Below are 14,356 nucleotides of genomic sequence, written 5' to 3' on the forward strand. Positions count from 1 at the left end.
GGCAGCGGGGTCACCGGGCAGGATTAGTGCCGGATTAGAGGCGCCGGGGACCGCGACACCACCCAGGCGGAGCCGCGGGAGGGGAGGCACAGCCCCCCGGAGCAGTTTTGGGGTCACTCACGGCCCCTCCGCCCCAGCCCCCTGCCCAGCTCCAGGAATTCGCTTTTGTTCCGAGAGCCGCCGAGCTGCGGGGAGGGGGCGCCTCCCTTGGCTGCCCCTCCGGAGCCCCCCGGAGCAGCCGAACGGGACCCCCGGGGCTGCTGTGGGGGGAGCGCAGGCAGCCCCAGCCCCCCCCATTTCTCGGAGCCCCCCCAGGATCCCCCGCAGGCCGAGGCGAAGCGGAGCCGTCCCCAGGGCTCCCGGGGAAAGCGGAGATTCCTCCGGCGGGGCGGGGGCACGGCTGGATTCCATTACCGGCGGCTCCCGGGGGTCTCCGGGGCCGCGGGGGTGAAGTGGGGAGGGGGCCGGGACCCTCGGCAGGGGCGGGACACGGCCCTGGCAGCGCTCTGGGAACCGCGCCAGGGCTGATGGGCGCCTGCCAAGTGTCCACCTGGAGATACCGCAGCCTTCCTCCCCCTCCTCCTCCTCCTCCTCCCCAGGGAAGGTGTAATTCCACCCTTGCTGCTCCTGGACGAGCTCCCGGGGTGCGGGATCACAGCCCGGCCGTGGGGGTGAAGCCAACACCGAGCCCTGGCTCCCTTCTCCATCCCCCCCCACCCCCATCAGCGCTCGATGGGGCGGCGGTGCCCCCCAACTGCCCCACGGCCGCTCGGGTGGGGGGCACTGCCCCCGAGGGGGCCCGGCCCGGTCTGGGGGAGCCGAGCTGGGCAGGGAACGGGGGGGCAGCAGCAGCAGCACCCCAAAGCTCGAGGCAGGGCAGTCCTGCACCCCGATCCCCCCTGAACCTCGATCCTTCCTGAACCCCGACCTTCCCTGAATCCCAAACCTCCCTGCACCCCGATCCCCCTCAACCCCGACCCCCCCCGAACCCCGATCCCCCCTCAACCCCGATTCCCCCTGCACCTCGATCCTTCCTCCCTGCACCCCGATCCCCCTGAACCCCGATCCCCCCTGCACCCCGATCCCCCTGAACCCCGATCCCCCCTGCACCTCGCTCCTCCCTGACCCCGATCTCCCTGAATTCCAAACCTTCCTGAACCCCGACCCTCCCTACACCCGAATCCCCCCTGCACCCAGACTCTCCCTGCACCTCCCTGCACCCGATCCTCCCTGAATCCCGACCCTCCCTGCACCCCGATCCTTCCCTGCACCCCGACCCTCCCTGCACCCCAACCCTTCCTGCACCTCCCCGCACCCCGATCCTCCCTGCACCCCGAACCTTTCCTGCACCCTGACCCTTTCCTGCACACCCCCCAGCTCAGCCCCGGTGTCCTGGGCTAATTAACGCCGTCCCATGCAGAGCAATTATCGGCCAGCCCGATCATTAACAAACCCACAGAACAAACCCAGGGGTGCCCCCGGCTCCCCCGCCCCAGCCCGGATGGGGTCTCATGTTGAGAGCTGGGGCAGAGCCCAAAGCCCCGGCCCCACACTGCCCTCCCTGCCCCACGGTCACCCCACAGCCACCCATGGTCACCCCACAATCACCCCATGGTCACCCCACAATCACCCCAGGGTCACCCCACGGTCACCTCGGAGCCAGCACCCGTTTCCCATGCAGGATGCGCCAACCCCGCTGCCGCCCTCGCCCCCGGCCCCTTGCGCAACGGCCCCACAGGGGATGTGGGAGGGCAGGAGCCGGGTGTGGGATTTGGGGTGTGGGGTTTGAGGTGCAGAATCCAGGGTGTGGGATCTGGAATGTGGGATCTGCAGTGTAGGATTTGGGATGTGGGATTTGGGGTGTAGGATCCAGGGTGTGGAATCTGGAGTGTGAGATCTGGGGTGTGGGATTTGGGGTGCGGAATCCGGGTTGAAAGATCCGGGGTGTGGTATCCGGTGTGTGGAAATCTGGGGTGTGGAATCCGGTGTGTGGGATCTGGAGTGTGGGATTTGGGGTACAGAATCTGGTTTGTGGGGTTCAGACTGCAGGATTTGGGGTGTAGAATCCAGGTATGGAATCTGGAGTGTGGGATTTGAGGTGCAGAATCCGGGGTGAAAGATCCAGTGTGTGGGATCTGGAGAGTGGGATTTGGGGTGAGGAAATCTGGGGTGTGGAATCCGGGGTGTAGGATCTGGAGTGTGGGATTTGGGATATAGAATACAAGGTGTGTGATTCAGACTGCAGGATTTGGGGTGCAGAATCCTGGGTGTGGGATCTGGAGTGTAGAAATTGGGGTGCAGAATCAGGGTTGAAAGATCCGGGGTGTGGCATCCAGTGTGTGTAAATTTGGGGTGTGGAATCTGGAGTGTGGGATTTGGGGTGCAGAATGCAGGCTGTGGAATTCAGACTGCAGGATCTGGGGTGCAGGGTGTGGGATCTAGCGTGTGGGATTTGGGGTGCAGAATCCAGGTTGAAAGATCCGGGGTGTGGTATCCGGTGTGTGGGATTTGGGGTGAGGAAATCTGGGGTGCACAATCCTGGGTGTGGGATCTGGAGTGTGGAATTTGGGGTGCAGAATCCGGGTTGAAAGATCTGGGGTGTGGTACCCGGTGTGTGGAAATCTGGGGTGTGGAATCTGGAGTGTGGGATCTGAGGTGTGGAATTTAGGCTGTGGGATCTGGGGTGCAGAATCCGGGGTGTGGGATTCAGACTGTGGGATCTGGGGTGCAGAATCTGACATGTGGAACCCAGGGTGTGGAATCTGGAGTGTGGGATTTGGGGTGCAGAATCCAAGGTGTGGGATTCAGACTGGGTGGGATTTGGGGTGCAGGATGCAGGCTGTGGGATCCAGACTGGGTGGGATTTGGGGTGCAGGATGCAGGGTGTGGGATCCAGACTGTGGGATTTGGGGTGCAGGATGCAGGCTGTGGGATCCAGACTGTGGGATTTGGGGTGCAGGATGCAGGCTGTGGGATCCAGACTGGGTGGGATTTGGGGTGCAGGATGCAGGCTGTGGGATCTGGAGTATAGGATTTGGGGTGCAGGATGCAGGCTGTGGGATTCAGACTGTGGGATTTGGGGTGCAGGATGCAGGCTGTGGGATTCAGTCTGGGTGGGATTTGGGGTGCAGGATGCAGGCTGTGGGATCCAGACTGTGGGATTTAGGGTGCAGGATGCAGGCTGTGGGATTCAGTCTGGGTGGGACTTGGGGTGCAGGATGCAGGCTGTGGGATCCAGACTGTGGGATTTGGGGTGCAGGATGCAGGCTGTGGGACTCAGACTGGGTGGGATTTGGGGTGCAGGATGCAGGCTGTGGGATCTGGAGTATAGGATTTGGGGTGCAGGATGCAGGCTGTGGGATCCGGGGTGCAGATCTAGGGTGCAGAATCTGTGATGTGGATCCAGAGCCCCAGGGTGTGGGATCTGTGTGTGCCAGTGGGGCCAGGAGGAGAGTCAGGGATACCCGGGGGGGTCACAGGACATTTATTGAAAAAGGGGGGAGGCAACAGAGGGAAGCTGGACCCTGGGGGGGGCTAGGACCTGGCACTGCCCCAGCCTGGGGGGGTTTGGTGTCCCCACCTGTGCCATATTCACAAATAAATACCGGGGAGAGGTCGCGGGGCAGGGCTGGGGGCTGCGGGAACCAAGAGCAGCCCCGAAGCCAAACCAGCTCAAAGCAGCCCAAAAGGGCAGGGAGGGGCCGCGTTCCCCCCCGCCGCAGCCGGCACCGAGCCAGGAGCGGGGCCAGGACAGGACGGGAGATTCTGCTGCCCCCGGAGAGCCCCGCCCTGCAGGGGGAGGGAAATCCCCCCCAAAAAAAGGGGGTTCGGGGATGCAACACCCGCCTGTGACAGGGGGAGGAGTGCAGGGGACTGAGGGGACACGGGGAGGGCAGGGGGGACGTGGGGAGGGGTGGGCTGAGCGGGGAGGGGGGGTCACTCCCGAATGTACACCCGGGTGCACACAACGTCGTCGGCGGTCATGGTCTGCAGGGAGAGGCGGGGTCGGTCACAGGCGCGGCTGTGCCCCCTCATGTCCCCATCTGCCCCCTCCTGTCCCCATCTGCCCACTCCTGTCCCATCCTGTCCCCATCTGCCCCCTCCTGTCCCATCTCCCCACTCCTGTCCCCATCTGCCCCCTCATGTCCCCATCCGCCCCCTCCTGTCCCCATCTGCCCCCTCATGTCCCCATCCGCCCCCTCCTGTCCCCATCTGCCCCCTCATGTCCCCATCTGCCCCCTCCTGTCCCCATCTGCCCACTCCTGTCCCCTCCTGTCCCCATCGGCCCCCTCCTGTCCCATCTCCCCACTCCTGTCCCCATCCCAGCATGCTCCTGTCCCATTCCCCCTCTCCTGTCCCCACATCCGTCCCCTCCTGCCCCATCTGCCCCTTCCTGTCCCCATTCGTGCCCCCCCATCCCCATCCACCCCCTCTTGTCCCCATCCCAGCCCCTCCTGCCCCACTCCCAGTGCGCTCCTGTCCCTTTCCCCCCCTCCTGTCCCCATCGGCCCCCTCCTGTCCCATCTCCCCACTCCTGTCCCCATCCCAGCACGTTCCAGTCCCATTCCCCCTCTCCTGTCCCCACATCCGTCCCCTCCTGTCCAATCTGCCTCTTCCTGTCCCCATTCGTGCCCCCCCATCCCCATCCACCCCCTCCTGTCCCCATCCCAGCCCCTCCTGCCCCTCCTGTCCCATCTCCCCACTCCTGTCCCCATCCCAGCACGTTCCAGTCCCATTCCCCCTCTCCTGTCTCCCCATTCCCCCCCTCCTGTCCCCATCCACCCCCTCCTGTCCCCATCTGCCCCCTCTTGTCCCCATCACAGCCCCCTCCTGTCCCCATCCCAGCTCCGAGGTAGTTCCCAGCGTGCAGCGCTGCCCCCAAGCCCCTGCTGGCCCTGGTTGGTCCCAGTTGGCCCCGGTTGGCCCTGGTTGGCCCCAGTTGCTCCCAGTTGGCCCCGTTTGCTCCCAGTTGGCCCCGGTTGCTCCCAGTTTGCCCCTGCTGGCCCCGGTTCCCCGTTGTTCCCCTCACCAGGATGAGCTCCCCGTCGTTGCTCATCTCCCGGGACCAGCCCGTCCTGGGCCCGTCTCCCTTGAGCAAGCGCTGCTCGCAAACCATCTTGTTCTTGTTCTCCCCCTCCCACCTGGCCAGGCTCTGCGGGCACAGGGGGCAGCGCTGGGGGGGGGCTGCTGGGGGCACCCCCAGGCACCTCCTGCCCTCCCCGGGGCACCTCCTGCACTCCCTGGGGCACCTCCTGCCCTCCCTGGGGCAGCTGCCACCAGCCCCGGGGGCAGAAGGGGCCCTTTGTTCCTGTGCCAGGGGGCACCGGGCACCAGGGGGGCACAAACGGGGGCTGGGGGCACGAGGAGGGGTTGGGGGGCACAGGGAAGGGGTTGGGGGCACAGGGAAAGGATGGGGGCACACATGGGGATGGGGGCACAATGGGGAGCACAGGGAAGGGGTTGAGGGGCACGGGGAGAGGTTGGGGGCACAGAGAAGGGATTGAGTAGCACAACAAGGGCATGAGGGGCATAGGGAAGGGGTTGGGAGCACAGTGAAGGTGTGATGGCATAGGGAGGGGGTTGATGGCACAAGGAAGGGGTTGAGGGGCACGGGGAGAGGTTGAGGGGCACAGGGAAGGGTCGGGGGGCACGACAAGGGGATGATGGCACAGGGAACAGATGGATGGCACAGGAAAGGGGCTGGGGGCACTGGGAAGGGATTGGGGGGTACAATGAGGGGTTGGGGGCACAGGGACGGGATTGGGGGACCCGGGGCAGGGATGGGGGTGCAGGAGGGGATGAGGAGCTCAGGAAAGGCCTGGGGGGCACGAGGAGAGGTTGGGGTGCAGGAGGAGGGGAAGCAGCTGCGGGGAGAGGTGGCTGTGTGCACAGACAGACAGACACACACAGACACACAGACAGACAGACACAGACAGACACACACAGACAGACAGACACCACAGACACACACACAGACACAGACAGACAGACACACACGTGAGAGCTGCTGGCCTCGTGCCAAACGTGTGTGCAAGATCACTGTGTGCACAGACACATCCCTGCACACACCCACCAGAGCTGGGTGTGCACACCTGTGATGTCACACGATCATACACACACACAGGCACACAGACATGCACAGTCACACACAGGCACACACAGTCACACACATGCACAGTCACACAGGCACACACACATGCACAGTCACACACAGTCACACACAGGCACACACATGCACAGTCACACACAGTCACACACAGTCACACACAGTCACACACAGTCACACACACATGCACAGTCACACACAGTCACACTGACACACACAGTCACACACACATGCACAGTCACACAAAGTCACACACAGTCACACACATGCACAGTCACACACAGTCACACTGACACACACAGTCACACACAGTCACACTGACACACACAGTCACACACACATGCACAGTCACACAAAGTCACACACAGTCACACACATGCACAGTCACACACAGTCACACTGACACACAGTCACACACAGTCACACACAGTCACACACACATGCACAGTCACACACAGTCACACTGACACACACAGTCACACACACATGCACAGTCACACAAAGTCACACACAGTCACACACATGCACAGTCACACACAGTCACACTGACACACACAGTCACACACAGTCACACACAGTCACACACATGCACAGTCACACACAGTCACACTGACACACACAGTCACACACAGTCACACACACATGCACAGTCACACACAGTCACACACAGTCACACTGACACACACAGCCACACACACATGCACAGAAACACCCTCACACTCACAGTCACACACAGTCACACACAGTTACACCCACACACACACTCACAGTCACACACACAGTCACACTCACATACTCCTACCCACACACACTCACACACTATCAGTCGCACAGTCACACACACAAACACACAGTCTCACACAGTCACAGTTACACTCACACTCACACAGTCACACACACACAAACACAGTCTCACACTCACAGTCGCAGTTACACTCACACTCACACAGTCACACACACACAAACACACAGTCTCACACTCACAGTCACAGTTACACTCACACTCACACATTCACACACACAAACACACAGTCTCACACTCACAGTCGCAGTTACACTCACACATTCACACACACACAAACACACAGTCTCACACTCACAGTTACACTCACACACAGTCACACACACACAAACACACAGTCTCACACTCACAGTCACAGTTACACTCACACTCACACAGTCACACACACACAAACACACAGTCTCACACTCACAGTCACAGTTACACTCACACTCACACATTCACAGTGACACACTCACACTCTCATACTCACACACACTCACACTCACACTCATAGTCTCACACACTCACACTGACACACACACAGTCACACTCACTCACACCCTTACCCACACTCACACACACACACACCCATACACACTCACACACACTCTTACTCACACACACTCACACACACCCACACTCACCCACTCAAACCCTTACTCACAGTCACACCTCACATTCTCACGCTCACACTCTCACACTCACATTCACACTCACACTCATACACTCACACAGACACACACACTCTCACACACACCCACACTCACTCACTCTCACTCTCACACACACACTCACACCCTTACTCACACACACTCTCACACCCTCACAGTCTCACACACACACTCACAGTCTCTCAGTCACTCACACTCTCACGCCCACTCTCACACTCACTCTCACACACTCTCACTCTCACACACTCACTCTCACATTCACTCTCACTCTCTCACACCCACTCTTACACACTCACACTCTCACACACTCACTGTCACCCTCACATTCACTCTCACTCTCTCACACTCACTCTCACCCTCACATTCACTCTCACTCTCTCACACCCACTCTCACACCCCCTCTCCCCCTGTCCCCTCTCGTGCCCCCGTGCTGCTCCCACCTTGCAGGGCCGCCCATCCACCGTCTGCTCCTCGAACTCCTCTCCGACCCTGAACTGGATCTCCGTGGTGCGCACGGGGGTGGAGGTGCGGATGTAGAAGCTCTCCCCGTCCCCGTCCTGCCGGATCTCCACCGCCGGCTTGGCCGCCGCCGCCACCGCGATCTTCCTCAGCATCACGTTCACACCTGGAGGGGACACGGTGCCACCGAGCGTGCCCATGCCCGATGATCGGGGGGCGAAACGGTGCCACCGAGCGTGCCCGGTGACCGAGGGGATGCAGTGCCACCGAGAGTGCCCAGTGACTGGGAGCAGACACAGTGGCACCAAGGGTGCCTGGTGACCAGGGGGTCGCAGTGGTGCCCGGTGACCCGGGGGAAGGGGGCATGGTGCCATCGAGTGTGCCCAGTGACCCAGGGGGTGGCACCGAGTGTGCCCGGTGACCGGGGGGGAAACGGTGGCACTGAGTGTGCCCGGTGACCCGGGTGGGGACACGGTGATGCCCAGTGATCTGGCTGAGGGCACAGTGATGCCCGGTGACCCAAGAGGACACAGTGGTGCCCGGTGACCTGAATGGGGACACAGTGGTGCCCGGTGACCCAGGTGGTGCCCGGTGACCTGAATGGGGACACGGTGGTGCCCAGTGACCAGGGCTCGGCCCCGCACTCGGCGGTGCCACCCCCAGGGCCCAGCGAGGGCCGCAGGTGGCTCCAGGCAGCCCAAGGAGGGGGGGGCTGGGGGAGGACGGGCGAGCCCCCCCGGGCCACATCTGGCCACATCTGGCTCTCGTTACCTGCGGAGGGGGCGGCGGTGGCGCCGGATGCGCCCCGGGGAAGGGCCGGGCCGGGCCGGGGGTGACAGCGGGGACAAGGGCCCCGCTCCCAGCGCTGTGCTCCGCGACCTGTGTGACCCCCCCGGGGGTCCCGCGTCCCCCCCTCGGCAGCTGCGGCTTTGTCCCCGCTCCAGAGGCGGCTCATCCATCACGGCCCGCGGCCCGCGGCTGTCACGGGGGGGCTCTTTGGGGACATTGTTCCCGTGTCACCCTCGCGGTGGGGACGGGACTGAGCCCCCCCTGCCCCCCGAGAGGGCACAAAGGAGGAGCCCCCCGTAGAGCAAGGGTGGGAACACGGAGGGGCTGCGGGAGCTGGGACCCCCCCCCCAGCATGGGAAGGGACAAATCCCTCAGGGGACCCCTCCAAGCCCCCCAGCAACACCCCCAGGCCTGGTTCACACCGGGGGGGTTCCCCAGACCCCGGACACGGCCCCCCACATGATGCTGGTGGGGGTGGGGAGCACAAACAGCCCCCAAAGGGAGCGAAACCAAGGCTGGGGCGGGCGGGTGGGGTCAGTCGGGGGGGCTGGAGCTGAGGAAGCCCCCGACCCCCGCAGGGGGAACTGTAACCCCCAAATCTGCCTCTACCCCCCCAAATCTGTCTGTAACCCCCAAATCTGCCTCTACCCCCCTCAAATCTGCCTCTACCCCCCCAAATCTGTCTGTAACCCCCAAATCTGCCTCTACCCCCCCCAAATCTGTCTGTAACCCCCAAATCTGTCTGTAACCCCCAAATCTGCCTCTACCCCCCTCAAATCTGCCTCTACCCCCCTCAAATCTGCCTCTACCCCCCCCAAATCTGCCTGTACCCCCCCCCAAATCTGCCTCTACCCCCCAAATCTGCCCGCACCCCGCAGGGAGCAGTCGGGGGGGGAGCCCCCACCCACTCGCGCCGTGGGAAAGGAGGAAGGCTCGGGGAGGGGAGGGGAGGGGGGGTCAGATTTATTTTCCTGCTGAGGTTTCCCCGAGCCGGTTCCATCAGCGGGGCCAGGGCGGGGAGAAGGGGAGAGCCGGGGGACCGGGAGTGAAACCCAAGAAAGTGATAATTATCCTGAAATATTCGTTACGTATCCCCTAACCTGGAAAATATTCTGCTCGGGCTGGCGAGGAGCGGGTCAGGAGGAGGGGAGCAGTGCGGGAGTTGGATTTGATCCGGCCCAAAGCCCCGGGGACCCCCCCAGGCCCGAGCCCCCCCCCCATTTCCAGCCCCCACCGTGAGTCCGGGCCCTCCCCACCCCCGCTCAGCGCGGAGCCGGCTCTGCCATGGGGGGCAAAGGGGCCCGAGATGAGGCTGGGGAGTGTGGGACCCCAAAACCCCCACAAAATCCCCCCCAAACGGCTCCTGCCCGGGCTGGTTTGGGGGACACCGGCTGTACCCGGGGTCCCTGGGGCAGGTGAGCCCGCGGGGGCTTTTGGGGTGGGGGGCGGAGGGGACCGAGGTGGTGCTTGGGGGAGCACCAGGGTGGGGAAACTGAGGCACGAAAGGGGGGGGATCCCTCGGGAGCGGCACACGCTGCCCGGCCCCGTCGTGCCTGCGGCTCCTCAGCGGGCACCGAGCGCCAGAGCCTGGCGAAAAGGGGGAGCAGAGGGATCCCCGCGGCACACGGCGGCTCCGGGCACCGCGGGCTGCAAGAGGATTTGGGGGGAGATGTGGGGAACCCCCCTCTGGCCCCCCAAGCTCGAGGGAGCCCCGGAGAACGGGGATCCACTCACCCAGCGCCTTCAGCAGCTCCTCGAAGTTCTCCGAGCTCTTCATCTTCCAGTTCCCGGAGAAGTTGGGCATCGCGGCTGCCGGCCCGGGGGGCTCAGGGAGGGCACCGAGGGGGGGGAATGAGCGCTTCGAGGGCTCCGCCGCTCCCTCGGCACCGGCACCGGCCCCGCCGCTGGCTCCCTGCGTCCGTCTGTCCGTCCGTCCCGTCCCGCCCGCGCCGCCGCCGTTTTTATCGCCGGGCTGGTCCCACCCCCCGGCCCCGGCCCCGGCCCGGGGGCTCCGCGCTCACCTGCGGAGCGAGAGCCCAGGCCGAGCCCCCCGCCCCCGTTTGCCGTGGGGAGCTCTGCCCGTGCCCCCCAAAATCCCCCCACCCCCCGAGATCCGTGCCCTGCTCGGCTCCCCAGGCTGCGGCATCTCCCTGGGTCCCCCTGATCGCCAGCATCCCCCCGAAACTGCCCGCACCCCACACGTGCTGCACCCCAAATCTGCCTGTACCTCCCCCAAATCTGCCTGTACCTCCCCCAAATCGGTCTGTATCCCCCCCAAATGTGCCTGTAACCCCCCCAAATCTGTCTGTAACCCCTAAATCTGTCTGTATCCCCCCCCAAATCTGCCTGTCCCCCCCAAATCTGCCTTTACCCCCCCAAATCTGCCTGTACCTCCCTCCAAATCGGTCTGTATCCCCCCCAAATGTGCCTGTAACCCCTAAATCTGCCTCTACCCCCCCGAATCTGCCTGTCCCCCCCAAATCTGTCTGTAACCCCTAAATCTGCTTCTACCCCCCAAATCTGCCTTTTCCTCCCCCAAATCTGTCTGTAACCCCTAAATCTGTCTGTATCCCCCCCAAATCGGTCTGTAACCCCTAAATCTGCCTCTACCTCCCAAATCTGCCTGTACCCCTAAATCTGCCTGTACCTCCCCCAAATTTGCCTGTACCTCCCCCAAATCGGTCTGTATCCCCCCCAAATGTGCCTGTAACCCCTAAATGTGCCTCTACCCCCCAAATCTGCCTGTCCCCCCCAAATCTGTCTGTAACCCCTAAATCTGCCTGTCCCCCCAAAATCTGCCTGTAATCCCCCCAAATCTGCCTGTTCCTGCCCCAAATCTGCCTCTACACCCCAAAATCTGTCTGTATCCCCCCCAAATCTGCCTCTACCCCCCCCAAATCTCGCTGTCCCCCCCGAGTGTGCACAGGGCACGCGTGTTTGCCCAGGTGTGTGATGCTGGCACGGGCACGGGTGGGGTGCCCGTGCTCACTTGTGCACACGTGGGTTTGATCCTCGACTTTCCCAGCCTCACCATCACACAGAAACTCCCACAAAAACTCGCACAAAAATTCACGCACGAACTCACTACAAACTCCCACCCGTGTCTGCGCACACCAGGGGCAGGTGGAACCCCCTCTCCCAGCCGGGTAAGGAGCTCCGAGGGATTTCCCGAGCTTTCTCAGCCCTGGGAACCGCCGCGGGAAGGGCAGGTTGTGCCGCGGGGCCGGTTCTGGGCAAGAAAAGCAAGAAATGGCGTTTCTGGTTCAGCAGGAGCTCTGGAATGGAAGGAGAGAGGAATCTTCTCTGATTTGGGGTGAAAAGGCCTCGCAGAGCCCCCCGTGGCCCCCCTGCTCCTGGTGACATCCCCCCAGTGCCCCCAGAAGCTCCGGTTTGGGCCAAGTCCCGGCTTGCCGCATCCCTAATCCCCTGAAGAACAGGATTTCTCAGCGGGCTCTGACACAACCTCACCTACAGCAGCGCCGGGGCCGTGCCACAGGGCACGGGGACAGCCACAGGGACAGGCAGAGCTGCGGGGTGCTGGGGAGGGCTCACCCCAAAACCTGCATCCCAGAGATGCAGGAGATGCCTCCCCCCCATGCGGAGTCGCTTGGGTTTGCTTGAAATCTGGGGAAAATGGGGGGGAAAAATCATCTTTATTCCAGGAGGGGAGGGGGAAAAATCATCTCCATTCCAGGGAGGGAAAAATCATCTCCATTCCAGGAGGGGGAAAAATCATCTCCATTCCAGGAGGGGAGGGGGAAAAAATCATCTCCATTCCAGGGAGGGAAAAAATCATCTCCATTCCTGGAGGGGAGGGGGAAAAAATCATCTCCATTCCTGGAGGGGGAAAAATCATCTCCATTCCAGGGGGGGGGAGGGAAATCATCTCCATTCTAGGAGGGGGAAAAAACATCTCCATTCCAGGAGAGGGGGAAAAAATCTCCATTCCAGGAGGGGGAAAAATCATCTCCATTCCAGGAGGGGGGAAAAATCATCTCCATTCCAGGAGGGGGGAAAAATCATCTCCATTCCAGGAGGGGAGGGGGGAAAAATCATCTCCATTCCTGGAGGGGGAAAAAATCGTCTCCATTCCAGGAGGGGAGGGGGAAAACAATCATCTCCATTCCAAGGGGGAAAAAATAATCTCCATTCCGGGAGGGGGAAAAATCATTTCCATTCCAGGGGGGAAGGGGAAAAATCATCTCCATTCCAGGAGGGGAAAAATCATCTCCATTCCAAGGGGGAAAAAATCATCTCCATTCCGGGAGGGGGAAAAATCATCTCCATTCCAGGGTAAGTGGGTGGGGGGTTTGGGGTGGGATCTGCCTGCAAATCCCCCCCGTGCTGGGTACCATGACCCAGCGGGGTGGGAGCGCCAGCCCCGCAGCCCCACATCTGGAAGGGATTCTGCCGGGAAGGGCGGATGGAGCCTTTGCACCGCACCCTCCTCTCCCTCCCTCCCTCCCTCCCTCCCATCCTGGTGAAGGCCTGGCCCCAAATAACCCCCCCGGGGCGCCGGTCACCCCTGGGAAGGGCACGGATGAGCCGTGAGCCGGTGCCAGGGCAGCAGCCCCAGCTGGCTCAGCCTCCGGAAACATCCGGCACCATCCACCCCCCCCTTCCCGGCAGAAATCCTCACAAACCGCAGAAATCCCGAGCGCAAACCCTGGGGGGCTCCCCCAGCCCGGCCAGGGCTCCATCGCTGCCCCGGGACCCCCCCAAATTGCTCCCAGAGCCCTCCCGGGAGGATGGAGGGGGGTGCTTGGGGGTGTTTCCCCCTCCTCAGTGCCGGGATCCACCCCGGGAGGGGCTCTCGGGTACCCTCACCCCATAGAGGAGCTGAAGCTGTTTGGGGTCACCCCAGTTTGGGAGAGAACATTTGGGGGGCTCCTCTCTCTGTGCGTGTGTGGGGTGAAGCCTGAGCAAGGGCAGGTCACCGCCGTGCCCGCCCCATGTCCCCACAAATGCTCCGCAGCTGGCGGGACGCGGCCCCCACCCCCCCCCCCGCCTCTGGCCACGGCCACGGCCGCTGCGGAAATGAAACACAGCTGGAAACACAGCTGGACGGCGCGGCCGAGCCCGGCCCGGCCCCGCGGCCGCCGCGACCCCCGGCTGTGCGGCGGGAGGGAGCACGCGTGCCCCAGGAGCGCTGCTGGGCCGGGACCGTGCTCAGCTCCAGGACCCTGCCCTGGGCCGGGACCCTTCATTCCAGGACCCCCACTCAGCTCCAGGACCCTGCCCTGGTTTCAAACCTTAACTCAAGGACCCTCACTCAGCTCCAGGACCCTGCCCTGGGCCGGGACCCTTCATTCCAGGACCCTCATTGAGCTCCAGGACCCTGCCCTGGTTCCAAACCTTAACTCCAGGACCCTCACTCAGCTCCAGGACCCTGCCCTGGGCCGGGACCCTTCATTCCAGGACCCCCACTCAGCTCCAGGACCCTGCCCTGGGCCGGGACCCTTCATTCCAGGACCCCCACTCAGCTCCAGGACCCTGCCCTGGGCCGGGACCCTTCATTCCAGGACCCTCATTGAGCTCCAGGACCCT

General features: G+C 62.9%; 1 protein-coding gene across 1 annotated transcript; it reads right to left on the minus strand.

Annotated features, from left to right (window-relative positions):
• Nucleotides 1–3,461: 3,461 nt before the first annotated feature.
• CRABP2 (cellular retinoic acid binding protein 2) lies at nucleotides 3,462–10,701 on the minus strand. Its single transcript, XM_036398068.1, has 4 exons — nucleotides 10,544–10,701; nucleotides 8,002–8,186; nucleotides 5,030–5,152; nucleotides 3,462–3,987 (listed from the first exon to the last, which is right to left on the minus strand). The coding sequence occupies exons 1-4, from the start codon at nucleotides 10,611–10,613 to the stop codon at nucleotides 3,937–3,939; spliced, it is 429 nt and encodes a 142-aa protein (XP_036253961.1). The 5' UTR covers nucleotides 10,614–10,701; the 3' UTR covers nucleotides 3,462–3,936.
• Between the last annotated feature and the right edge of the window lie 3,655 nt (nucleotides 10,702–14,356).

This window comes from Molothrus ater, chromosome 29 (assembly GCF_012460135.2).
Source record: "Molothrus ater isolate BHLD 08-10-18 breed brown headed cowbird chromosome 29, BPBGC_Mater_1.1, whole genome shotgun sequence".
Classification (NCBI taxonomy): Eukaryota; Metazoa; Chordata; class Aves; order Passeriformes; family Icteridae; genus Molothrus; species Molothrus ater.